The sequence below is a fragment of the Pipra filicauda genome, unplaced genomic scaffold (assembly GCF_003945595.2).
Source record: "Pipra filicauda isolate LSUMZ 115617 unplaced genomic scaffold, ASM394559v2 scaffold132_size2486313_pilon, whole genome shotgun sequence".
Lineage (NCBI taxonomy): Eukaryota > Metazoa > Chordata > Aves > Passeriformes > Pipridae > Pipra > Pipra filicauda.
In genome coordinates this window covers 838395-865472 of record NW_024103796.1, presented here as the reverse complement: position 1 = coordinate 865472, position 27078 = coordinate 838395, and the positions used below count along the sequence as shown (strand labels likewise).

Below are 27078 nucleotides of genomic sequence, written 5' to 3'. Positions count from 1 at the left end.
AGCTCCAAGCCAACAATCCTGGGGAATAAACCGGGAGTTATTCTCTCTTCAGTATTCTTAGTAGTAATCGCAATTTGATCACAATTGAGGGATTTAAGATTTACACTTTATTCATGCTTCAGCAATACACAAAATCTTTCCAGTATTATATAGGCTTGGATGCATGATTAGGCTGTTTTTGGCTTACCTGTACAGAAAAGCCAAGTATCCACCAGCAGGGTCACAGCTTCAGAGCAGCTTTGTCGAGAGACTGTGCACACCTTCTGCCCTGGCACCAGTAAGTGGCTTCAGTTCTAAAGAAAACTTTCAGGATGGGGAAAACAGTGATGGGTGATAACAAACTACAGAAAAAGATTTGACACACATCGGTTATGTCAACAAAGAACAATTTGTTTTGTCTGAATAAAACTCGTCTCATCAGACAGGCACTTGCCTATTTGGAAATACCTACCAAAGAAGTAAATAACTGTCAACAAGATGACTGTTTAAAGGGGAGATGGTCCTTTAAAACAGACTATAGTATGTAACGGAACAAGTCTCTGCATTAAGAGGCTGTGTGATCTTGTGCCTACAGGAAGAATCGTCAGAAGTCATCATGACATCCAAACAAATTTAGAAAAGGCACAGTAAGTACAGGTAGTCTTTTATGTAAGGGCATCACTGTTCGCTTCTGATCTTGTGACTGACTGTATATCCCGTAGGACAAACACACACAGGTCCTTCAGATCCCTACAGAGTCATCAGAAAACTACAACTTTTGAAATCCCTTTTAGCCCCAAACTGTAACTGCTCTTACCAATTAATGTGTGAGTGCTCTGCCTACACAGATGGAGTGCAAACCTACTTCTTGAGGGCAAAGAGATTGACAGCACTAGTGAGGAGCAGTATAAATTTATTTAAATGAAAAAAGGAGAATGAACCTCAAGCAAGGACTCTGGAACAATCAGCATCGTGGCCCGCCTTGGGTGAGTGGTGGTATTTGTAGAAAAGCATCCTAGAATAGAGGGTGTTAGGATATGTTGATTGTTTTTTGTGAAAGATTCCCATCAGCTCATATTCACTCCATGAGATGCACGAATGAATAAATGTAACCTTAATTATTCCTAACATGGCTCCAGGCCAGCTCCCTCCTCCTGCAAATTAAGTAAAAGGATGGGGAAGAAAGGAAAAACCAGCCTTTGAAAAACAAGCTCAGGGTGTGAAAGAGGAGGGGCAGGTGGCAGTGCAGACACAGGGCCTGGAGGGAGGTGTTCTGCCACAGTATGTCAGAGAGAAGACAAGAGAAGAGCATTCTCCCTGGTTTGCAATCTGCAGCAATGCTAATTCCATCAGCAAAGAGATCAAATGAAGAAACTTTATAGCTCTCTGGGGAAAAATTTGTCTCAAGGCAGGGCATCTGAGCCAAGTACGACTCACATTTCATTAGGAGGACCATAAAAGCAATGTGCTCAGGCAGGTCTGCTTCTTGAATGAGTTTGGAGGATGCAGCCAGGACAATAAATTAAGAAGTTATTTACCACAACAGCATGTGCACATGTGTGCATTCACAGTTTAAACTGGCTCAAATATTACAGAACTTAAATGAGTTAAGGGATTTTAGAAAACATGCAAAAATTACGGAAAATTGTATGTTTTCCACTGACATCAATCTTCTTCTTTCAGAGAAGCACAGTATTGCCCAGCAAAAATCACACACAAAAGATTAAAAAAACAATCTAGAATAGCTAAACTCTCATCCCAGCTCTGAAAAACCGAATTTTCACTGTGGCCAAGAAAAAGAATATGATTTTTGTGCAACTGAACTCCACAGATGAAACGGGTGCATGGTAGGAATTACTAAGCCCACATACATGCTTCATTTTTATACTGTTCATAATCACCCCACCTGTACAGCCAGAGCTTACAATGTTCCAACTAGCTACACGTTTTCATGGTGCTTTCTTTATGTTTTATAATTTATACATGCTGCCAATCTCCTAAATTGGTATGACATGGATGCTGGTGAGATACAAGGATGTTGCTGAACAACACAAAGACTAAATGGGAGCATTAAACCTCTAACAGTCCAAACTCTGGAAAAAAATAAAAAATAAAAACAAAAACTGTATAAGTTCCTTCCAAAAATTAAGGCATTTCATAGAAATGTTACATTTGCTTTAAAGCCAAAATTTCTTATAGTAAAAAAAGGTACTGAAATGTGCTAAGAATTACTTCAACTCTGCTCATTAGTAACCAGACAAACTCATCATGTTATCACAGACAAAGTAAGTTCTGATTTTGCTTCAGTGTCACCATGTGCTATAATAGCCGCACATTTCCATACCCTGATTTGTTTGGATTTCTTTCAAATCTGACCTTAATTCTGAGTATTTCCTGGGTTTATAATACTTATCTTGGGGATATTTACAACATACCTTTCATATATTTTGTCCGCAATAACTGAATGTATTCTTAACCTTAATTCCATCTTAACATTGCAAAACAGAAACAATGTACCTTTATTACACTGAAAAAACTCATGCACAAACAACAAGCAAGCAGCCCAGAGAATGCTACCTCGCAAGTTTTTCAAATGATTTGCAAATACAAAGTATGTTGATTCTTTAATAATTGTTTATTTTAACTTTTATTGCCCAATTCAGGGATACACTCTGGCTACTTAACGCTGTGGTAAAGCAGCACAAAAATAACACAGCCATGTTGAGATGCACGTTCCTCTAGAGCATTGCTGAGCAGCTGGTTTGCCCTGCCCTGTCCATCTCCCATCCTGTCCTGTCAATCCCCGTCCTCCACCCACCCTCTCTCCCCTTCAACCTCCACCTGTGCGTGCACACGCCCACATCGCCACCACCTGCCTCTGTCCTGTCTCCGAGCCCACCTTACTCTGACACGCACCTGCACCCACTCCCTGGCCTTCCAACACTGGGGTAGGTGGGATACACCAGGTGCCTTCTAAAAAGAACTACTTAAAATCAGCCACAACTTGCAGGCCGTTTCTCACAAACCGGTCACTCATCTTCAAGCAAAGGTGGTCATACCAAACACTGAAAGTCACCCGTTTTTGGTGACTATCTGCTTGGGTTTTGTCACGCTTGAGGTCTTCTCCCAAAAAGGCCAACACTCCTTACAGTTCTTGGGACAGTGAAACCAAGTCCGTAGTACCTGATTCTGCCAGACAGGAGGCAGAACACTGAACTGCACAACAAGGATGTCACAGAGATGCTCAGAAACCTCAGGCTTGCTGACTACTGCCCCAAATAGGCAGCTGCCACAGAACTGTCTCTGCTGATGCAGGAATTTCAATTAGAGAATTAAGAAAAACCCCCAAGCTGGCTTGACCACAGATGCCATGCTTTTTAAGAAATACATTCTTTAAAGCTACCTCCTAATGAAGAAAACAGATTCACTTGTAGGTCCTTAGGAAAAATTTCTTTATAAACAGAGTGCTTTAATTTTAAGGAAGATCTTCTCATCTGCATCTGTAACAAAAAAGCTGAGCTCCTACTTAAAATGGAACATCCTTTTGTTAGCTGCAGCAGATCCCTTTCTAAATGTATTAATGCACTTCATTTTACCAGTTAAACCTTTAAGTCCTTTACTCATTAGTGTCACATTATTACTTGTTCTTTTATGATCTATAAAATATTACTGCTCTAGAAATGCTAAATCCCACATTTATCCACAGTGAACATTTACTCTATATCTTCACTACTTCTGTAAAAAAAGGAGATGTTTTTCTGATACGTCTTTCTTCAACACCATCACATCTACAATGTATTTCCTACAAAGTTAATCAGTATAAAATCTAGATCATATCCATAGCAACTATAAAAAAATATATAACAACTATTTCAGGACAAGGTTTTTTATCAGTGCCATGTCTGCCTCTGACACACACATAAAACTCCCACTCGAATCCGCGGGAGACCTATGCACGTGTCCAAGACATGTATTACGCTCCCAGACCTAGGCAAGACTTCTGACACCGTGTGACACGCAGGACTTGCTCACCAATAATGAGACTGTGGGCCATGCTTCTCATAAGATCCTGAACAACCTCAGTCACGGATGAGCCACGTTACTTTCCACTGCCACTACTTCTGCGTTCCACGAATCAAAGAAGCGGCCAGAGTTCAAACTGACGACTCCCACAACACACGGATCTACCGAAACGTTTCCAACAACGCCCCAAGAACCGCAAGTTCACTTAGTCTGTATTTTTAACAACACAGGGCTTTTCTTATTATAAATTTCAAAACAAAACCAAAGAATTCCACATAATATTTATACTTTCAAAAGTACAATATTAATACAGGTCGGTCAGTTAGAAATAACAGCAGTTTGTTAGGTCTACAAGATTTAACGTAAAACCAGTTTACAAATGCTGAAAAGCAGTAGTGGTCCAATAGTCACCATTACACATGAATTTCTCTCTTCCAGAAAATAAAAAAAAAATCCCAATTCAAATTTACCAGTATCAATGAAATATTAATAAAACACCCCCAAACATGCCACAATCACTATTCACAAATAAAGTTAAAATGAAATATACAAAAATTCACTTAATACTGTTAAATAACAATAAACTACAAGATTTCCTGAACAGAAATGGTAGGACCCCTGAACGTTTTACAGTGAATGTCAGGAAAAATTAAGTTACCTATGACTATTTTCATGATATACCAGCCAAAGATTTACATGAACATTTCAAAATATACCAATAAAGATTTACAGTCTCTTTAAGATGCACTAAACAAATAGGTTCATAAAGGTGAACACAAATGCTTAAAAATACTGTAACCATCACCAAGGTGTACTTATGATACTCATTGAGATGCATAAGCATAGTAGTAATATGTTTACTATCTCTGGAAAACAGATAACATCTAAGATCTGAAAAACTCCCTAAGTTCCCACTGTAAAAGCTCTGTAGCACAGTGAGTTCTTATCAAGTACAAACTTGCATCTTTCCAGTTGATTTCAAGTGAATAATGCACAAATGGCAGAGCAACAAGGTGGGAAAAGTGTGACATTATTCCCATGTTCTTGTAATTAGTTGTCCTGTTCCTCTGTAACGAAAAGTAAGTCAGGGTCCAATGTATATGGATTATCTTTTTACTATCTGTATTTCTAAGTTAAAAATAAGGTAAAAAATTAATTGTTTCTTCAGGCCCCATATGCACAACAATGTGCAAATATTTTATGCTGGAGTAAGCCTGACAAAATTTATCACCCAGCCTCCATGCTTTAATTTATCAATAACTAACGTAGGATCTGAGAGCAAATCATAGTTACTGTTCACTTGTTGGAATCAACTTTCACACCATGTGCTTTTCAAAAATATAATATGCATTATAATTTTTCAACTATTTCAACACATACTTCCAATGTTAAATAAGGAATTAAGTGCCAAGAACTTAGAGCATTAAAGATGGCTCACCTATAGCCAAGCAAAGCTAAGTTTACATTCCAGGAAACACTGCAGTTTAAGAAATAGAAAAAAACCCCGCAGCAGTAGAACATGTTATCAAGAGAAACAGATGCATTCACATATTATAAAGCCATTGCAACTTTTTCAGGCATGGAACTGTTGTGTTAACTATACAGACAGTAGTTATTTAGCAGCAATGATTCCGCAATAAATAATGCACTGTGTTTCTCAGTCCTGCACAAAAATTGCAGCTACAGTTACATCAACAGCTGTAACCTACTGGCTCTAGTGGCAGAGGAGACCTTAAAACCAACTGTACAAAAAATTGTCACACTGTGACAACAAATATAAAAACATAATTTGCAGGTTGGAAATAAAAAGACTCCACTGTGAAGAGGACAGTGTAGACAAACTGCGATTCCAAGTCCACCAACAGAAAGCACTGCCTTTGGATCCGAGTCCTTGATCGACAGGATAGTCTTGGGCTTGACTCTGCACTGCCTACTTTAAAAAAGCATGCTCTGCCTTCTGTTCTTCCCATGTCCTACAACAGAACACGGACCATGGTAAGAAAGCTAAGCATTTGCACAAGAGAAGTACTAAGTTATTATCTACATCTTCATTCTATTTCAAGAGAATATTCTTTGTGCTTAAATCAGTATCAGCATCTTTGTTTTAACTGCACTTAATGCATTTTTTTTCACTTTGCCACATTCACACCCACACAGCAATGGTCTGAATCTCCGAGATACTCTCAGATTAACAGTCCCGCTGCCCATCCCTGGCAAAACTCATCTCTTTCTGTGCCTTTAGCTTGCATGTCTCTACAGGAATCTCAGCAAATCATTCTTGATATTTGAGTACATTCATACAAACTAATTTAACAAAATGTTTTTCAATTACAAATGCCTCTGGCACAGCATTCTTTCAGCAGATACAAGAAAAAAATCAAGCTTTCCATATACCTGTCTCTGGGTAAGTGGAATTTCGAAAGCCAGGGTCTTTTTGCAGTTGAATCTCTTTTAGACTGAATATTGAAACACCTGGAACGTAACAAAGAAATTCATTGACATCCAAACACAACTATGTTTTAATAAACAAAATTATATTCTTAATTACATAGGTCAGAATAAAAAAGTTTCCTATTAACAAATATTTAAGTCAATATATATCAGACTTCTTTAATAGATTAGAGTTTTTCCTTATGCAACATACTTAGCTTTAATGTACTCTCTTAACAATACTCTGCTACTTTACTACTCGTCTTACTTTCAGGCAGAGTGTGTACTCTTGTTCCAAGACTTCTGAAGTATGCGTGTTTCATGGCCTCTTCTGCTGAAATTCTCTTCTTTGATTCATACTATTAATATAAAAAGCATACAAGCGTGTTGGTTTCCATTTAAAATCTCTTTGCATCGAGTGATTTCATCAAAGGGAAAAACAGAGTTCTATTTGCTCAGTATTTCCCATAATGCACTAGGACAAATTTGTTTTCATTACTTATATTGCACGCACAAAAATCTAAGATGTTATATGAATCAGTAGTGCCAACAAGACTGCTAACATAGTCAAAATAACTTTTGTAAATGGATGCAAGTCAAAAAATATACTTTATGTATAGATGTTACAATGCTTAGATGTCTCCTGCTTGGCATACATGCAATTCTGGACAACAATGCAGACACCTAAAACGATGTATACAAATCCTGAACAAAGTCCTGGTTTGGACTGCAAGTACTGTTCTAAAACAATGTGTAAATAGAAGAAGACCTGTCGTAGAATTTAAATCACAAGCTGCAAAGCAGAGTAAGTGCACTCCACCTTAGGTAACAAGGATTTTTAACATTGTGAAGTCACAGTGCTGCATGTACTCAAAGACTTAGGAGCTGGCCTTCTATCTTGCTTCTGGCTCATTTTTAATACAGATTAAAAGATTAAGCACACGTACTTCACCTTTTGAATACAGTTTGCAAATAGTAGAGTTACACCTTAGTAACTCCTTCTTTAGTACTGACTCAGTTCATCGCTATGGAAATATAGCATTTGTATTTAAAAGTTCTGGTTTAACGCTGTATTTCACAAGAGGTTTAGTTTTTTCAGGGTATTGCTAACACAGAAAATTCTATTCTTACAAGTAGTAGTATGAGAAGAAATCAGTTATGTGGGGAAAAAAAAGTAAACATCAGTTTTTTTAATTCTCACAGTACACTGGCTTCCCAAAACTCATTCTTCTCACATCATCCACTACAGACTCACCTACACATTTCTCTTTGAGACAGATCTACCAGATACTATTGCTTCTAATACATTTCGCAAATAACATATTAAAACTCTAAACTTGCACTTTTATAAAGTAAAGCCACAAAACACATCTTACTTGAAGGAACTTCGCTATCAATTCAATTCCTTCCGTGTCTAGCCTAAAAATAAAAATATTTTTAAAAATTAAAACAGTTATTGAACTATATTTACAAAAGTAAAACCGCTGAGGAACTAACAATTAAATTATAACAAACCTGAAAATTAAATTGAAACATAAAAATGCTTTCACCTACACAACATTTACGTATGTTAAACTATGTACTTATGAGTACCAGTATGTCAGAACAAGACTATTTGGAAAACACTGGGGATAGACAAATCCTGAGTTTGAATTGTGATTTACTAGGTTGACCTGGATTATTTATTTGAAATTTTTTTATTATTTTTTAAAGCTTAATACTACTCACTTACTAGGAAACAACAATGTCAACAAAAAATGCTGTAGTCTATATTATAAAGTTTATTTATATTAACTGTACAGATCCTTCAACTCCCTCATTATAGTTTTAACATTATTTCAAGAAACTGCCCAAGGAAATCTGGCTATTTAAACAAATGGCCTGAACCATAATAATATAACCAGAAGAGAATCTGGGTTATTTAGGAAATGCTGTGTGAATACTCCTACTATAAAGACATTATTAATTGGAGTTTATAGTTCTATAGGTCATTAAGGAGCTGTGGTTCCTAGAATGAAATTAGACAAAGTAATCACATAGTACCAGGATTCTGCTTTACATTAGCATCTGCCCACAATAACACAACTGATGTGCAGTTTTACAGAATTCAGTAGCAGACTGCACTTGGAAATATGTTCCCATTCACGAATATGCAAAGCCACAGGGACGTGTATTTTCTATTAATAAAACACAAAGTACCTTGGTGCATGGTTGATGAGAGGTTGTGGTTTATACTTAGGAAAGTTGTAGTTTCTAAATTCATCACTGGAAGAAATGCCTGGCCATGTTTCTTGACACGGAGTTCCTGCATTTAAAAGCAGCAACAAATTCAGCTTAAAATGTAAATGAACAAACAACTTTGACATGAATAAACATTTATCTTGTAATTTAAAAAAGAAAAAAAATCATTCAGTAAGTCTATATTCTGCAAACTCAGCTGTACACTCAGCTGAATAATTTTCCGTCACCTTGATTACAATGCGATATAAAATATCATTGTTTATAAAGATCTACAGTTGTCATACAAACATAAAGCATCAACATTACTGCTAAAAGTATTCATTTACCAAGAAGTCTGAAAATTAAGTGCAGTTCATCTTCAACAGTCGAACCAGGAAAAAGAGGCCTTCCTGATGCCATTTCAAAAAATATGCATCCGACACCCCTTTATAAAAACAGGAAAAAGATAAAGCAGAAATAATCCTAAAATTTCAGCTCTTAAAGACTTCTGCAATTTCTCTTCAATTACAACAAATTATTAAATTAGTTGTTAAAAATACTGTTTAGAAAGATGTGAAGCAACAAAAGAGTTGTCAAAGACTGAACAAAACCTGTGTCATAGCTATATTATATCCCCTTCCTTCAGATGTCAAGTTAATCAACTGTATTAAAGTTCATAGTAAAATACCACATTATCATGTAATTAGGAGAATAAGGTTTGGTTTTGCCCCTAACACTGTGGGCCTAATGCTTGCTTACTCCGAGCAATAAAAAGGTACTCTGCATTTTCAGAGAGGAACAGTAGTGCCTTCCCAGTCTACCAGTTTTTTCTCTAAGCATCTAACTCAGTTGTAGCCTACAAAAATTCAAAGGATTTGAGTACATGAGTATTTGAATGTTACTATATAACAGCAGAGTTAACATTTTTTCAACTTCACTCAGAACAAAACTTTAAATTAGACAAAGCTATACAAACCACATGTCAATTTGAGTTGAATACTCTGAAGATCCGAGGAGAACATCAGGTGGTCTGTACCATAATGTGACAACTTCATTGGAATAGGTCTTCGTAGGAACAGACTTCGCTCTTGCCAATCCTTGATAAATAGGGAAATGAAGAGTCATATGCAGCTTGCTGAAATCCTTTTTGCATGAAATTGACAAAATATTTTGAAGAACTAAATAAACCTTATTATACTTGCTAAATACCTTCCCTTAATGCTCATTTAAAGGCCCTAATAAATACATTTCTACAACCTGTAATTCGTCTTTTGGTATTTATGGCAATCTCACGGTCAACATTTTTAAGCACAGAAGATCAGTAAACAGATCAAATTCTAGGCTAATCCTATACATTTTGTTAAATCAACAAAGCACTAGATCAGTATGACACCTCCCCACTGCAAAAACCCTTCTGCTCTATTTCTGTTTGAAAATTACATTGCAAAAAGCAGAAGGCAACAAACAAATAATGAAACAGTGGAAACAGACCAAATCAGCGTTGGATCATCAAGGTTCTTCCATCCTAACATTTCAATTTGTCAGTAATATCTTCAATAAAATTCAGGTCTATCATGTTAGATGCAATCTTCTGAGCAACTTTCATTCACACACAAGGGGAACAACCAGTGGTATCATAACTTTTGAAGGATCTTCCAGACACGGAAGGTAACAGGAAAATGTGCATGCCTAACTTACTGTAAATCCCAAAGGAACTGGTGTATCAAGTGATGGAGCAACACCTGACAATTTAGCATATGACCCTTTCTTTCTCACCTCATGTTACGGTTACCCTGCTTTAGAGTGACTGTGGAGGGTTAGGAGAGAAGCAACTTGAGCTCCACCTTAAAGATTTGACTAAGTATCAATTTTAAAGGAAGCTGTTAAGACTACTTTCAAACCACAACTCAAGTGACAGTATTATCCATACAGGTATTACTTTGATTACTGTAAAAGACTGACTTTCATTTTAAGAACACCAAAATTCCCTACAGACCCAATGTACTCATTTCTCCTTCATAAGGAAAAAAATGTTTATTTTGCTGAGAGATAAAAATATCTATTACAGAATAATTTCAGGCCATACCAAAGTCTGCAAGCTTCAGTTCTCCTTTCTCATTAATGAGTAGATTTTGAGGCTTCAAATCTCGATGTAACACCTTTCTCCTATGACAGTATGCCAAACCACGAAGAATCTGATATAAAAATAGCTACAAAAGAGAACATTTAGACATTAGACAAAGAATGTTAGTCTACAGATTACACAACTGTAACAGCCCTTCTGGGTACTGCAGAGTTAAGTCTCTGTATTGTAAGCAGGACAAAAACACTTCTCAAAAAGTGAGTTACTTTTCCATATGAACACATTCTGAACATCTTCATTATTGTTCAGAGATTTAAAATCCTTTTATGCTAATGCACTGCTTTAGCACTATACTTTACAACAAAGACTTTTAAGAACAATTTGTTCTGTTTAACTGAAGAGAACCACAGGCCTGTTTATTTTTAAAGTAAGCATTTACTACTGCTCTTCCACACATTGATGTTTTTAAAGGTAACTGTCTCTGACTATATACTCAAGTTCCCTTCTGCCATAGAATCTCTTCTGAAAATGCAGTACAGCATCCTTTCTATCCAACTGTGCTAAACTATGTAAAGAATGCTTTGGCATGCTACTGGAAAAATACACTTAGATTTGCAAGCTCACAGAGAGATGGGGAAATGAGGATTACTGAAATAGCCCAACTGCCTCTGGCATTTACATTCATCCCCTCACCTTGACACACACAGGCTTATTTGAGTCCTTTGCAACAGCAAGCCGAGCAAGCAGCTCCAGTTATGCATAATAATGCTGCACATACATAGATATTAAAGTAGTAAGGGGTGAAGAAAGGTTTGGCAGCCAAACCAGTTTACTATATCACTGCATTAAGAACTATTCTGCAGTTTCTGTATGTATAAAGGGTCTGATCTTGACCATGAAACTTCTGGGTAGCCATTGCTGGCATTTACCACACAATGGCCCTCAGTCAGCATAGGTGATCAAATATACAATGACAAAACATAGAGCAGTACTAAAAGCAATGTTTACCAATGTGACAAATTCATCATGGAACAGGACCTTTGAGGGAAAACACTAGAATGTTTTTATATGACCATTTTCTAACACATCAGTTTATTTTTGTACCAAGTGACACCATCAAATTCTTTTTCGTAAACTGGGCAAATACACAGCAGGTGTAGTTATATCCATCTGTTCTCAGTCTACTGACGTAGGATTTACCTGTTCTCGAAAAACAGGAATTGGGACTGATTTCTTTCTTTGTTTTCTTTTTTTATAAGAGCAGAATGAGGAGCAACAAGTTTTGTTCAATTTACTCATGTCCATACTGTTGCAAGGGTAGCCAGTCCCAAGCTATATTAGCAGGACTGCTATGGAAATTGATGGCCATCTTTAGTGTACACTGAGACTGCAAGGATTAGTCAAGAATGAAAAGCAGGTTATTCTACAGAAATTGTGAATCTTCACCACCCTTGGCAGGGATCCTTTTGGAAATGCACAGGATGCCACGTATTAGCTCAAAATTTTCGTTGAAACTAATACTTGCAGAGATCACACACATCTTCATGTTGTCAAAACACAAAAAAATTAAAATTAGCTGAGGAATGTGAGGGGAGCGATGACAGGGAGGTCTCTCAAATGCTAATGATGACTCGAACCCCCACAGCTATTGCAAGGTGAGCACCTACAGCTACCACAGTTAAGAAACGGTTCTGTTTTACCAGTGCCAAAGGTAATGACCATATAAATCTGCTCTTCAAGCACAGCTTAAACCATAAGCAAACAAGGAAAAACAGTTCCTCTGCTTAGCTTGGATTACCACAACCAGATTCTGCTTGTTCTTTAACTGCACTTATTAGAGGAGTCAGGTTCCCACTTACAGCTTTCCCTTACGTTTCTTAAGCTTAAAGCTTTACTTATTAATTTGTAGATAATTAAAAACACAAATGTAATTATGTTCTTTTGTTGTCTCTCCAAAGTAAAAACAAATTAAAGAATTTCTTTTTGCAGACTCTCAGAGGAAGCAACAGAGTAGGTTAAGGGCAGATGTCTTTCCACAGAGATACTTCTTGTAACGTGACAACAGAATAAAAGAGAAAGCTAACCAAACAGTAACCAGTATCTAGACTGAATGCCAACTCACTTCACTCATTTCAAGATAGCACTGACCTCTGTTTGGAACCTTGTTTATAAGTATTAATGAACATAAAGAGTTATTCCAGTTTTCCCAATCAAAACCTGCTTGTTATGAGAGAGGTAACACTTGAGTCAGTTTCAGCAGGCCAGATTCAAAACTTAGTCACTCAACCAGGCCACAGCCATAATTAAAAGAAACAGGCAATTAAGCCTTAAAGAAAATTACTTCCATTTTCTTACTAATGGAAAGATGAACATAACTCATTCTTAAACATATATTTTTAGTTTCTTATTTGTGTGGTAGGCAGTGGCACCCAAAACCACATTCATGATCAAGGCTACATTTTTCTGTGTATATAGTATGCATATATATAGTATGCATGTATATAGTGTGCATATATAAATTTTATTTGAGGATATATCAAACTACAGCCTTAATAAATGAGTATAAATCAATGGAAGGACAAGAAGAGCCCAAAAGAGTTATGAGTGTATTATTTTTTAGGAATTTTTAAATTTAAGATATATAACTTCAAAGAGAATGAAAATACATGAAGTTAAATAATCTCTTTTCAATGTTTTAAACACTTAAAACCCATCAAAATCATAAAGACTCCATTTGATGTCAAACGTAGGCCAAAAGGTCAAAAAGGAAGTTGTTTCTTTATTTTATTTTTAAAAAGACTAAACCATATAGTTCCTGAGATTATTAAATTCTCTGAGATTCTTAGGACAAAGCTGAAGGCAGTTACTGTCACTAAAAACACTCACCTTTACATTGTGCATACTCATGATGTTACCACAGTCATCCATGTACTGCTTCAGATCCTTGTCCTATCAAAACACCATCATTGTTGTTCAGTCAAATTATGGACAATAGATTGCATGAATATTATTTGTTGGTAGAACTAAAATAATACATCAGAAAAATGAGTTTTCTGCAAAAGATATTCAATGATAGAAAACCCAAACGCCTGGGCACAGAAAATTCTGGCTTTCCACAGGATATAAATACCCATGTTTTTCAGCAAGATGCATCAGCTCAGGCAACATTATTTGCTACTGCCTTCTCTTCCATCTGTGTGTGGCACAGTATTTTATAAAATTGGTATATTCTCCAATTACACTGGAAGTGAATACATCATAAGAAAAAAATATCATAGGAACAGTAGTGTGATTACCCTTTTCTACAGTTAATGATTTTGGACAAGTAGGTCATTTGCTCAGGTAGACCACAACTACCTGCTATTAATGAAACTCTGAAATGATCACAACAGCGTTTACTAATTTACAGCAATTCAAGAACCGAATACACTTTCTTCATTATCAGCTGAATGACTGTAGATGCAGGAGTAAATTAGAATAGTCCCAATATTTTTAAAAAGAGTACAGAATTTCACTGTGTTTCCATTTCTTAGAAATAATAAACTGAATGTAAAGCTCACTAATTGTTTAAGCACTTACCAGGTATTCGAAAACAAGAGTCAAAGATTTGTCTGTGTGCACAATATCATGTAATGTAACAATATTTGCATGCTTCAGATCTTTTAATAATGACACTGTAAAAGAGAATAGTAAGTAAAAAAATAAGTGCAAAACACACGAGCATTAAGTACATTTCTAAAAAGTTCATACATATAGGCTATTTGATTTTTTTTACTTAAAAAGCTATTTTTACAAACATAATACTCTCATAGATTAAGTTAATAAGAAAGGTATTTAATCAAAGCATCAAACATACACTTGAGTAATAAACTGGTAAGTATTTTGCAAATTATACGTTTCAGACAGATGTCATTTGATAAAAATGTATCTGAGTCCCTGGAAGTTACTCATGAATAGTAGTCTAATTCAGTATCAAATCATCTGTTTCTAACACTGCATTTGAGATCACAATCATCCCCCATAAAGCAAATAAATCTGAAACACAACCTCTAAATATGTTTGCACTAAAATTTTCCTGATCTATACTAATATCAATTTCACTAATCTCCCATGTAGTCTATGTATTTCCAAGTACTGACTTTGGTCAAAAAACAAATCCGGAAGTATCTGAAATTCCAAGAATTAAAGAAAAAGTTACCACCTTCTCTTATGGCTGTGCACGGTGCTCCTTCTTCATGTTCCAGGCGTATTTCTTTCAGAGCTACCAGGTTCTCTGTCAATTTACTTCTCCCCTTATAAACTGTTGCATAAGTACCCTATAAAATGGAAAAAGAAGGAAACTTTTACAAGGTGTTCCTTCATTGAAACTTTAGTTAAATAAAAAAATATAAACTTCTGGTCTGAGGTTCTAAGAGGTTTCATTTGGGATATGAATAGTTTTTACATTATGTTCTTTTGATATTATGTAAAAGTACAGAAGTATTTTTCAAGCACAGGACCGAACTCACAGAAGATACATGGGGTGTGCATGCTTAACAGCTCTGGAAATTACATGGAAATCTGTATACCACACAGCTACCAAAGAAGTCAGATCAGGTAGCGTTAAGTTTACGAAGTTCACTGCTGGGATCATTTACACACCTGAAAGTCTCTGTTAGATGACTGATACCTAGCTTGGGTATCTCTACACTATGCTGCAGACATACTCTTCCACAACCTTAATGAAAACATATTGGAACAGGCTGCCCAGGGAAGTGGTTGAGTCACTGCCCCTGGAGGTATTTAAAAGATGTGTAGACGACAGATAAAAGATTCAGGGACCTGGTTTAGTGGTGGACTTGGCAGTGCTGGGTAACAGTTGGACTCGATGATCTTAAAGGTCTTTTCCAACCTAAACAATTCTGTGATTCTACAAAACTGGTGCTGTCCACTATATTTTTTAAGCAAGTGAGACTATGTACACCCACAACTATCACTTGATTGCTATTAAATTAACATTCCTCTAGAGAGGGGCATTGTTATGTCATGTCTAGTGATCCATCTAACAAGTACTAGAGGCAAAATAAGAAAATAAATGTGTTTGGAAATTAAAATGTTGCAAATGGAGGACTGCAACATTCACAGCAGAGATGCTGACCAGCCCTGCCTCCTTCTGCAATGTTCAGTGCATCCCTTTCCTGTGCTCCTTGTCCATTTCTGATTCCGTTGGTACAGGACCGACACTTGGCGACCCACCTGCTATTTCTCTGGAAGTCAGAGGCTGAGTGGAGGTGGAAAGCCTGCTGCCCTCCCAGATGGAAAGGCAAAATCAAAGTGTTCCATACTTCACTTGGTAGCACCTGGCTGGCTGCCCAGCTCAGGCATGCAGGCTTCTTTACCAGAATGCACATAGCTACTGCCTGCTCCTTGCAAGCACTGGCCTCTAGTCCATCATGAGTGTACCTTAACTCCTGGCAGGAGGACACCAGACTTAATTAGTTTTATTATCAACAGAATAATTTTGTCTATACTACAAAAAGTCAGTCTATGTAAGAAGGTCTCAGGCTCATTGGCTAATGGAGTCTTGTTCTTCCTCAGTTCTACGACAGTTTTCCTGGGTTTTTTTTTCCTTTTTTTTGTTTATTATATATGCACAGAACATTTGTGTGGTTGTGAAATTATTATATGTGTTGAATATGTTTGGTTTACTGAAAAGATAAATTCAACTGCTATTTTGAGGGATATGGAGAATTTCGGTTAACACTTATGCAAAATTTTATATAAGACATTGTCATCAAAGCAGTGATTGTTCCAAAAGAAAGCTATACATACCTCTCCAAGCTTTTCTAACTTGATATAGGTTTCCATTTTTCCAAATCCAATTTCTGACTGCAACGAAATAAATGGAAAATTCATGACTAAAACCAAACACTTCATTTATACCTCATTTAACAAGCAAGCCAAATGTCACTTCAGAAAATTACCTGATAGTAAACACCATATAACTCTGCTATTTTAAAAACAATTTAGCATGTTATGATATAAATGCATCCCAGCATCCAAGTCTAATGCTCAGCTCGTTGGCCAGTCTCCTGTGTATCCTGGAAGGACTATGTACTGAGTTACACTTAGACCAAACCCTCACTTTAACCTACCTCCTACTTAGGTCTTCTCCACTCTTCTGATCCGATTACTACTAATGAGGTTGTTATAGCTCAAAGCACAGAAGTCACCTTGAACTAGTCCATTCTTTCTCTTGCTCAGCACAACCATATGTTGCTGCTTCTTTCAAAGTAAATTTATTTGCTATGTTCAAGATCCCGGCTCCAAGTTTCCTCTCCCATTCTGACTCTCAATGCTTTTCGGACTAAAACTTCGCTTGGAAAATCCCTAAACATAATTCCTCCACAAGCTTCAGCTTTGTCTCAACAATTTACATTTCTTACCTTATAACTCCACATCTTTGTGTATTTTACTTGGATCTATTCACCTTCTCTTTTTTTGTCACCAGCTTAGCTCTTCAATGCAAGCCAGAAGGCTTTGCCTGCCTATATAACACCTTTATTTCCAAAGACTGTAAGATCATTGCTCTTTTCCTGTTCGAATTCACTGCTACTCTCATATTTAACATGCTTGTCTCTAATAGTTATTTTCACATAAGACCACAGCCAACTACACCAAAGCCTTCTATTGTTCTTGCAGTGTAAAGAATGCTGAAAGTAAACATGTAAGCATGTAAATTTTTAAACCAATTTACAACATGCATATAGCCTGTATCCTGTCAAAACCCAAAATTCACAGGCTTCATGGGATTATGCTTTATTGGACACACACTAAGACAAAAAAGCCAGGTTTTCTCCCCTAGCATCACCTTTCACTTCCAAACATAGCCCTCCACTGGCTATTTATTTCCAAGGAACAATCCTTTGATCTTGGACTGGCTTTAGCGCCCAGGTGCACACATCGGAACACACTGATTTGCTCCTAAAAATCTGATGGATATTAAAGTTTTATATTATTTCATGGTAACACAGTGTAACATAAATACTGATTACTGTATTCAGATTTGAAAACAATACAATATGAAGGTAAGAAAAGTTTGATTAATACTTAATTTTCAGAACACATGGAAGAAAATACATCTGAAGTAAGTGTAAGATCTTGTCTGTAAACATATTTGATATATCTAAGAGAAAAAAAGGGCATATAATTATGCCAACATAGCATTAAGAGTAATTCTGCTTTATTAAATTATTGCTAGAAATGAAATGTTTTAGAATTGCCTAAGCAGTGATACTTACTTTAGCATCACACATATTTAGGAGCTTGTCAAAGACAAGCTGTTTATCTCAAAATACAAGCAAAGTTGATATCTGGCAAGCCTTAGGGATTATAGCTCCAGTGAGATTTTAAACATACCACTTATACAGGTACAATGTCAGCAAAATAAATATTATGTTTCCAAAGTGCATTTTGACCTACTTAAACAAACATATCTTGAAGTGAATATTAGATGTTATTAGAATTAAAATGATAGGTTGCTTAGTTTATAGGACAAACTAAAGGAGAACTCATAGCCCTTAGTCTTATTATTGCCAGACAGTCTGGAATACAATTTAAAAAGCCTAATTACTAAGAAACGTTGATGATTTCATCAAGACTAAATAAATTCATTATCTTTTTTTATACAATAAAACCATAAAATATTTCCTACATACAGAAGACAGATATTCTCCAAGACCTGCTTTTTTACGTGTTTAAATTTTTGATCACATTTTGGTTGCTTATTACTCCTAAGAAAAACTAATTTTTACATTCCTCAAACTAAGATCAATTTCATTTTTCCTTCAAAATAATTTCTGAACTATTTCATTTTTTTTCTGCAATATGCATCTACCTTGATTTACACAGAAACACTGAAGCACTGCATTTTTGGTCTTTGACTTCTAACAACTGGTGCAGAAGTTACACCTATGCCACTGTGCATGCAATACTGTACATGTATGCACAAAATCCAGACCTAAAGTTTAACAAGTCCTCACTTGGTACTTTTTATAGCCTTTTTGATTCCTATTAAGCCTTGAAAAGAAACATGCCTTTGAAACAGAGCATAGTACTCATATATGGTAATTAACAGTCTGCTACCAGGCTTTCAATGACAATTTTGGAATAATGAGTCCCTGAATTTCTCCTTTTTAAAGCTTAGTTTGAAATCATGAAAGGACAATGCAGCAAATGCATGCCTGCATTCCACAGCACTGCTGGCAGGTTTCATTTTGGACTTTTAAGCCCATTAAAATGAAAGCATTTTTAAAAGGTGAAATGAAACAACCTTATGACAGCATGCTGATTCCACACACAAACCATATTCATTAGAGGGCACTGTTTTTCTGTCAGTCTTCCAGAAGGTACAGAGAACTTCAGCTACTCTCAGGGCTCAATGTTAAATGAGCAAGGAGACTTAAACACACAGGAAAATCCCCCCAGCCCCCAAATAGTGGACTCCACTGAAAAGGTTCGACTGAACAGGTATTTCGCCAGTATCTGAAGATAGGTTTGGGGAAGTCTGTTCCTCAGTTCAATGTTACAGTAACTAAGGGGTGAATGAGCTACAAAATTCTGGCATAAATATTTCAGCTAGCTACATTATTATTACTTCCAGAGCTTTGCTCCAATCTTCTTTTCTTTTAATATTGTTCCTGTAAAAGGTGGCATGCATATCAGAGCTTCATTAGTCTAGCAAACTAAATTGTATTTTTTTCAGGGTAAAAATACATGAAATCTCAACCACTGCTTTGTTAAAAACATTATTCATTATGAGTAAAGATATTTCACAGTTAATGAAACTATTTCACTACATGCACTTTGATATTAATTTTTCAGCAAATAAGGTATTAAATCAAGAAAACATCAATGTGCATTTCAAAAATGTATTTAGTTTTTCTCTGTGAAGAATTTCTCACTAAAGAATTTGCTCAGGAATTCAGTAACAGTCTAGCAACTCTTTAAAACCTCAATTAACATTAAGAAAGCTGATAGATCAAATTATGGCTGAAATGTAGCAATTTTTTGTAAAATAAGCCAATAATGGTGCTTTTTGTATTATTTCAGGGATGTGCATATTTTATATGCACAAGTATTCAGCATTTCTAGGACTTATACTCTAATTACAGTATAGAAATACTCATTCTGCCATCTCCAAGAAAAAGACTTATTTTTTAATGTAACTCAATAATCTAAAAAGCTGTATGTGAATTTATTCATTCGTTCTTTTAGGAAATCACTTATGCTTTAAAACAACAACAACAAAAATGCAAAACACCCATTATCATCTCAGCAGCAATTCTGAGAAAGAAAATTTGTTATCCAACACAAAAAAAACAGTAAGGAGGACCTGCCTTCATATTATGCTGCTTTAGGGTCTTCCTACTAAATCATATGAAGGCCCCAGCCCTGACCTAAGGACTGCGTGGCCTATTTGCTCAAACAGATCATCCCTGCTCTAAAAAGCAAAAGGATTTAAGTATGTACTTCAGGAGTTGAGTTTAGCCACTGATTTCCATGGGTCAAGACCTTCAATGAGAAATGACAGGACCACGATAGCAAGAGAAAAATGAAATGAAGTTCTTAATTGAGTTTTGACAGGTGTATGCTGACGTTCAGGACATAAAAGCCAAGGTGCAAATGAAGCTGAAACATACCCATGGAATACAAGCACGTGCAGTAAATGGATTCCGAAGACCCGAGAGGCTGGTTTAGAAAGGCAGATGCATTACACTTACTAGTGATGCTCTACGAGAACGTCGGCTCATGGGTTGATCAAAGGGCGGGCTGTTGATCTGCAGCTTTTCAAGATAGACATCAGGTATCCTGATGTCAGCGGGCAGGGACAAGCGCTTGTTCAAATCCTGCAGCAAAGAATGTTGAAAAGAGAAGGGTCAAATACAATTCATAATTTTGTCAAAATTTTTTTAACACTTGTAGAGTTATTGGTTTTCCAGTGTTGCTATTTAAAACTGAAAGATTTATACAATTAAAAATAATCTCACAGAAATTGCTTTAAAAACATATTCTCTCCTAACAATACTTCAACTTGCTTAGATAACAGGTTAGAAAAAAAAACAAACCCTGTGTAAACTCATTAACCTAACAAGAGGAATGAAATATTAAAATGCAATTAATTACATTGTGGACAAATGTATTGAGTTTACTTGGATACTTATACATACCTTGAATACTAGAGACTGAGAATTCAGAGACTTGTAAATACATTTCTTTTCTTATGGCAATTACATTAGAATAACAAGAGATCTCCACGATTCAAAATATATCACCCTCTCTTTCTCTTGCCTACTGGAAGTTACAGACTTCCTTCAATTTCCAGTTTTTCCAGTCTTACAAAACAGAACTGCTTCATTATTAGAGCCAACTATAACAAGTATTATTACATTTTTTCTATTTCAAACTCTTTACTATAGGATCTTTAGAAAATGAAACTGCCATTATATAAAAGCAGTTTTCCCCAAACCAGATTCTGGTTTTCACTAGTAAATTTTTTCAACAACAACATGCATTATTTCTAAGACAAGAGGGAAACAAAATTACTTCACATTTCAGCAAATGGGAGGGAGAAGATTTCTTTGGGGTGACTGCACATTCTTACTGTTTTTATTTTTAGTTTGGCTTTAATCTCAAACATGCCAGAAAACAAAATATCAAATGTTGTCTTCAAATGGCCAGTCACCATGACAGAGATAAAAGGACAACATATCCAAACTCACAAAACATGGGAAGTATTTTTGCAAAACAGCAGGAATTGTATTTTGGTGAAGCTTATCCAAGTTAAGAAAATCATGCACAACGTCACAGTATACAATCCACTCCCAGAGATTCTACCCTAAAGTTAAGAGGACACCTCTGGAAGCACCACAGTTTTCACACTTTTCTCCAGCACAGGAGGGGAACTCCAGATTTCTGCTGGTGGAGCTCAGATTTAATCAATACTGACCTGAGGGCAGCAAGGCATTCTGGAAGTCACCCTTTTCTATCTTACCAATCACCTCCAGATGGGCATCCTGAGCTAAAATGTTGGCAGCTACATCCCAGCTCAGTTCCCCTCAGGCTTGACCATGTGCTTCTACTCATGTCTTTGCAGCAGCTTTGAACTATTTCAGCATGCTAAATCATCAAGAAACTATCTCAGGCAAAGTGCAAAAGCTTCCTGCCAGCTTTGTGCTCCAAACAGGTTCAGTGTAAGGTCACACAAGCTCATAGCCTGAACACAGGGCAAGAGAGGCAGGGCAAGCCCAGGAAGCCGGCAGCCAAATTGGCTTAGGCTGACAAAAGAACTGGATCGTCAGACTTTTCAAGACTCAAGATCCTGGTGAACTACTTCCTAAGCTTTCAGTGATGAGAACGTATTTGAACCATGTATATGCATGACCTGCACACATACCTGGAGCAAAAGCTAGGCGAAAAGTATCAGTTAAAGACATATACTTTGAAAAAAATCTCTATATATTGGCAATTAGTTGAATCTCAGGTAGGACTGAAGTGTTAATACATATGCCCCCACAATGATTTACATATGCTATTCGCTATGGCCACTGGATACAGGCAGAAATTTTTAGAGATGCCAGCAAAGCTCCAAATTCTGGCAGATGGTCCTCCTTTTCTCCTTTTGCTCCTCACACCTCCTTAGGTACAGAGCACAAAGTCTGTCAGCTCCTGCTTTGCTGCCCAATATCAGCTTCTTTGCATAACTGAAAAAAATAAGTGTCTATTTCTCATTTGGTACAGAATTTTTAAATTAAAAAAAAAAAAAAGTGCTGTTCACAGAATGACAGCTCTGACCAACATTTTGAAGTTAAATCAAAAGAAAATAAAAGGATGGCTCTGTTTTGGTAGCTTCTAGTTTAAGTTTATTAACTCATTTTCAACTTGAGTATTTCAAATTTTTCAAAACACTGGCAACTGTAAAACTGCCTGTGTGGTGTTCGGGAGAGTGGTGGAACTAACTAATCATAACAGGAGCTAGAAGTATTCCCTACAGTAAGCTGGCATTTTCCACTACAATATTTTCTTTCTTTTTGCCAGGCTCTGCAAATGCCATTTTTGTAATAAGCAACTAAAATTCAGTGAAGCTGAAGTCATCTGAAAAGAGAAATGCCTCTTTCCTACTGAGGAGGGCTTCAGATCATGAAAAATAAATAATTTCATCCTATAATTTACTGCATTCTTCAGAAAATTCTGGTAGCCCTTCAAAACAGTTGAGCACAAAGGAAGGCGTGCCATGTTGACTTAAGGAAAGCAGCTTTGACATCTCATTGCAGAGTAAAATCATGAGACTGCTGGAACAAGACAGGGATAACAGAAGAAGGAGCAGCGTCACTCTACTCCACCTTCCTATTGTAATCCCAGATCAACACTGGGCCAAATATCCCCATTTTCTTTTTCTGGTGGCTCAAGAACAATTTGGTAAATACCAAGACAGCAGAAGAAAAGAGCACTGAGCTGAATTTTTCAACATAACCTTCTGAACACAGCAGATATCATCCTTATCCTATATACCGTGTGACAAAATAGCTTTCTCCTACTTCTATCCATTAACTCTTATGGCACAGAAATCTGCTATGTAGTGCTCTCTTCTCACTGTCCCACAGTGCTTGTTTGACAATATGTATTTTAAAGCAGCCTGTTTCTAGGGATTTTAACGGAGAATTTATAGGGACACTGAAATCACAGACCACAACTCAAAGGTCTCATGAAATACTGAGTTGATTGTACCCCAAAGCTTTCAATCTGCATGTTCTCTCCTCTCACAGCACTAATTCTTAATGCAGCCAAAGTGGTGCTTCAAACCTAGCTCCATAGCCTCCAAGAAGCATTTCCAAGCATACAAAGTCAATGGGTATATAAGCAGAAGGAAGCAAAGGGAGCCTTTAGGCTGTGATAGCAATTTGAAAATTATGCCATTAACTGTGCACAGCACCTGCCATCAGTAAACATAACTTTTCAGATGGAGAGGAAGGGAAACAAGTCTAAGATTCTTTAAGAATTCTTTACTTTGAAGCCCAGGTACCATTAAAAAAAAATAGAGATAATATTATGGGTACCAGAAAATATTATAATGGGAGGTATTTGTAAATCTATTACATAATTCCTGTTCCTTTATTCTCTAAACTTCTGCCTATGCCATTTTTGCAACAGGCAATTGCAAAAGCCCCCGTGACTTACTTCAGAGATCCATGTGACATCCTCAGTTCTAAACTGAGCTTAAGCTGTAAACTTACATTTGATGCTCCACAGTAGGTAATACAGATACTGTTTGAATGTAAATACTTACTCCTGCAAAGGCCAAAATCTATTCCAATTTAGGTAAAACCCCCCCAAACACTACTTTGATTTAACCACACAACAACCCTCATATCCCCACCCTCTGCAGTGTCCGTCTTTAAAAAAGAACCAAACACACCCACAACCTGAGGGGGAAAGTAGGGAAAATTTTTTTTAGAATTGCAATACCTGATTTTAATAAAATTTCTCTACTTACACTTGTAATATAATGGATTATACACAATAGTAATCATTCTTTTTTCCCCTTAAAAAAAAATATTAAGTGCTGGAAGCCTGAATCTTTGCCATGTTGTAAATAAAATCAAAACACTATCTATTCTCCTTAACTTCTTTGAATTGAAGAAAGGTTCTTTTCTGTGACAAAAACATAATGATTTTCTGAAAACTGCAGCAGGTACTTTATAGATTTTTCCTCCTAACGATTTACACTACTATTCTACTTGCAATACTCATGCACATTTGGCTGTGTTGAAATGCCAACCAATCCAAGACTTCTTTTATAAAACCATATATTAAGATTGCTACCTCCCAGCCAGAAACCTTTTATGACATCAATATCTGAAAGACCATAGAATCATTAATAAGAAGTCTTTTTTGTATTACAATTATCCTTTATCTAACTGCCTAAAATAGACAAAATTAAAGAAAGTAATTTAGACTGGAACCCCAGATATCTGAAAAATGGAAATTATTGTTTCTTGTTTCTCTGTACCACCTTAATTCCTCCCAGTTTTCGCAATAATTGAAGCTGCCACCTCTTGGGAAAAGCAAGCAATTATAATTAAATGCTATACGATAACATGAAAGGGGATTCATTTGATGTGCATAAGAGGAATAAGCATAACGTTTCCTAGTGGCTAAACAGAAAAACTGGAAACTAAAATCACATCAGTCTGACACAGTTGAAAAACCCAGTTAATTTAACTGAGATAACATTAAAAGAAAAGCAAAAACCTGACCACACACCCACCAATTTTGAGCCTTAAGTTCAAGACCAGGCAGTCTGCTGATGCTTGGGCAACCTGGTCATCTGATGGCAGCACGAGACTTACCCTCCCACTGTGGGCTGACCCCGGTGCACAGTCAAGCCTGCACCCAGAGGAGTGCCCACTCCCTGCTCCCGCGAGATGCAGAGAAGACAGAAGGGTGGTGAGGAGATTGTGGGTGTAGGGAATGACAGGGAAAGCAAAAGCTGTGTGCCCAAGCAGAGTGGAAGAAGGAACTGATTCACAGCTTCCCATCGGCATGCAGGTGGTCCATCTGTTTCCCAGAAAGTTGGGCCTCAGTAAGCATGGCAGTGGCTCAAGAAGTGAAAGACAAATGTCCTCCCTTCCTCCCCCATTCCTGCAAATGTTCCCCCTTCCTCCCTCCTACTCCCAGCTTTTATTGCTGAGTGCCATGCCAGATGGTACAGAATAGCCCTTCGGCCAGTTTGGGTTGGCTGTCAAGCCCAGGGGAGACCTGCTTCCCTGCTGGTGCTGAACAGCCCTTACGGAGAGGCTGCCCTTGGAGTATGAAGCCCAGAGCTGCACGTTAGATGCAATCTCCAGCTCCGCTCCCTCACTCTGCTCATGCAGCCATCCCACCCCAACCCCACCATTGCTGCTTTACTAGCAGCAAAACCTGCTCTTCCAAACCCCACAGCTTGCTGCTGTTTTGGTGTGAACCAGGTTGTGGTGCCAGCAACAGCAGGAAACAGTGATTTTTAAGAATTTCTAATTCTCTTAAATCTCTGCAGAATTCCATGAAACAATGAAAAAGAGACTTTCTGGACAAAGGACTTTGTCCACACTAATTTCAAGGACCAACTGAATGCAGTGACCTGTTAGCATTTCTCATAAGAAAAAAAAAAAAAACCAAATTAAAACCAAGAAAGCTTTTATAATTGAAACTATTAGGATGCAGGTCGTTAGAAGATCTTGCTACAATGCTGTTAAAAGAATAAGGCAGGACTGAGTTTTCCTATCCTCTTTAACTTCAGATACTTAAGAGTTTGAGACAGTCATTCCTTCAGAGTTAAATGTCCATTTTTAACACTAATTTTGCATCCCTTTATAAATGTTCTAAATTTTTGTTTAATTTTTAAAGGTAGTAAAACAGAGCAACTTTCTATGCTATTTTATATATCCTTTCTTAAACATCACAGGTGTCTAAGTGGTGTACACAGACCCTCAACTATGCAGAGGGAATCTGGGTACATTCCTTTATAACTCTTAAGAAGCAAAGGTTTACTGGAATGTGGAACCTTAGCTTTTAGGGGCAGCAAAGTACTTCAGGTAGAACAAACTATCTTTAAAAAAATTAAAATTATATTATTTTCTTGCATGTCACTTAAGATTTGTTTCTCCAAATGAGGTCTAGATATATGAAAAAGCTTTTGTCAATTCATAGCATTTTCTAGTTAATTCCTTTATAGTTATCTTTAGGGTCAACTTGCAACAAAATATATCAGTGTGGTACTGTAAATGCTGAAATGCCTAAGGTTAACTGTATGTTACTTAATGAGCTATTTTTTGATCCAGTTCCAGACTACACTCTGGAGAGCATATTCAGGCACCATTTGATTTGCTAGGGAAACCAGAATGCTTGTGGCATTTTCCCCCCTCCTTCCAAAACTTAAAAACACATTTTCTATCCTCATATGCAATGCTTATTCTCAGTTTTGGTTTTCTACTGGTATTACTGGCAGAGAAATGCAATCTATTTTTATAATTTGTCTGAAATGAGAATCACATTTGTCCTACCCTGTTTGATGGCAGATAAACATGTAAGCACTTGTGACACTAATATCACTTTGTTTTCTGTGGAGATAAACTACCCTGACTCGTGCTTGTCTTTACCATCTATTTCTAATGCCAGCTACAGCAAATGCTCTGAGAAGAGCTACAGTTCGTGGAGCCTTTTCTTTCATCTGGTTAGCACCCAACTGTGTTGCTGTAACTTGATGTGCATGTTCTGTCTACCACTGACTACTTACACTTGGGCACAACTTAAATCCTGTAGGTCCT

At 36.8% G+C, this 27078-nt stretch overlaps 1 protein-coding gene across 2 annotated transcripts in view; it reads right to left on the bottom strand.

Moving 5' to 3' along the window:
- Window positions 1-2595: 2595 nt before the first annotated feature.
- CDK17 (cyclin dependent kinase 17) overlaps window positions 2596-27078 on the bottom strand; it is a 91027-nt gene continuing 66544 nt past the window's right edge. For both annotated transcript variants that reach the window (XM_027732209.2, XM_027732210.2), the window contains 13 exons: window positions 20497-20622; window positions 16547-16603; window positions 14937-15051; window positions 14315-14409; window positions 13622-13684; window positions 10739-10862; window positions 9629-9749; window positions 9000-9097; window positions 8632-8737; window positions 7809-7851; window positions 6701-6791; window positions 6397-6474; window positions 2596-5975 (listed from right to left, as the gene is read on the bottom strand). In XM_027732209.2, the coding sequence (XP_027588010.1) occupies window positions 5938-5975; window positions 6397-6474; window positions 6701-6791; window positions 7809-7851; window positions 8632-8737; window positions 9000-9097; window positions 9629-9749; window positions 10739-10862; window positions 13622-13684; window positions 14315-14409; window positions 14937-15051; window positions 16547-16603; window positions 20497-20622 (1155 nt within the window). In that variant the 3' untranslated portion in view covers window positions 2596-5937. The remainder of the gene's footprint in view (window positions 5976-6396; window positions 6475-6700; window positions 6792-7808; window positions 7852-8631; window positions 8738-8999; window positions 9098-9628; window positions 9750-10738; window positions 10863-13621; window positions 13685-14314; window positions 14410-14936; window positions 15052-16546; window positions 16604-20496; window positions 20623-27078) is intronic.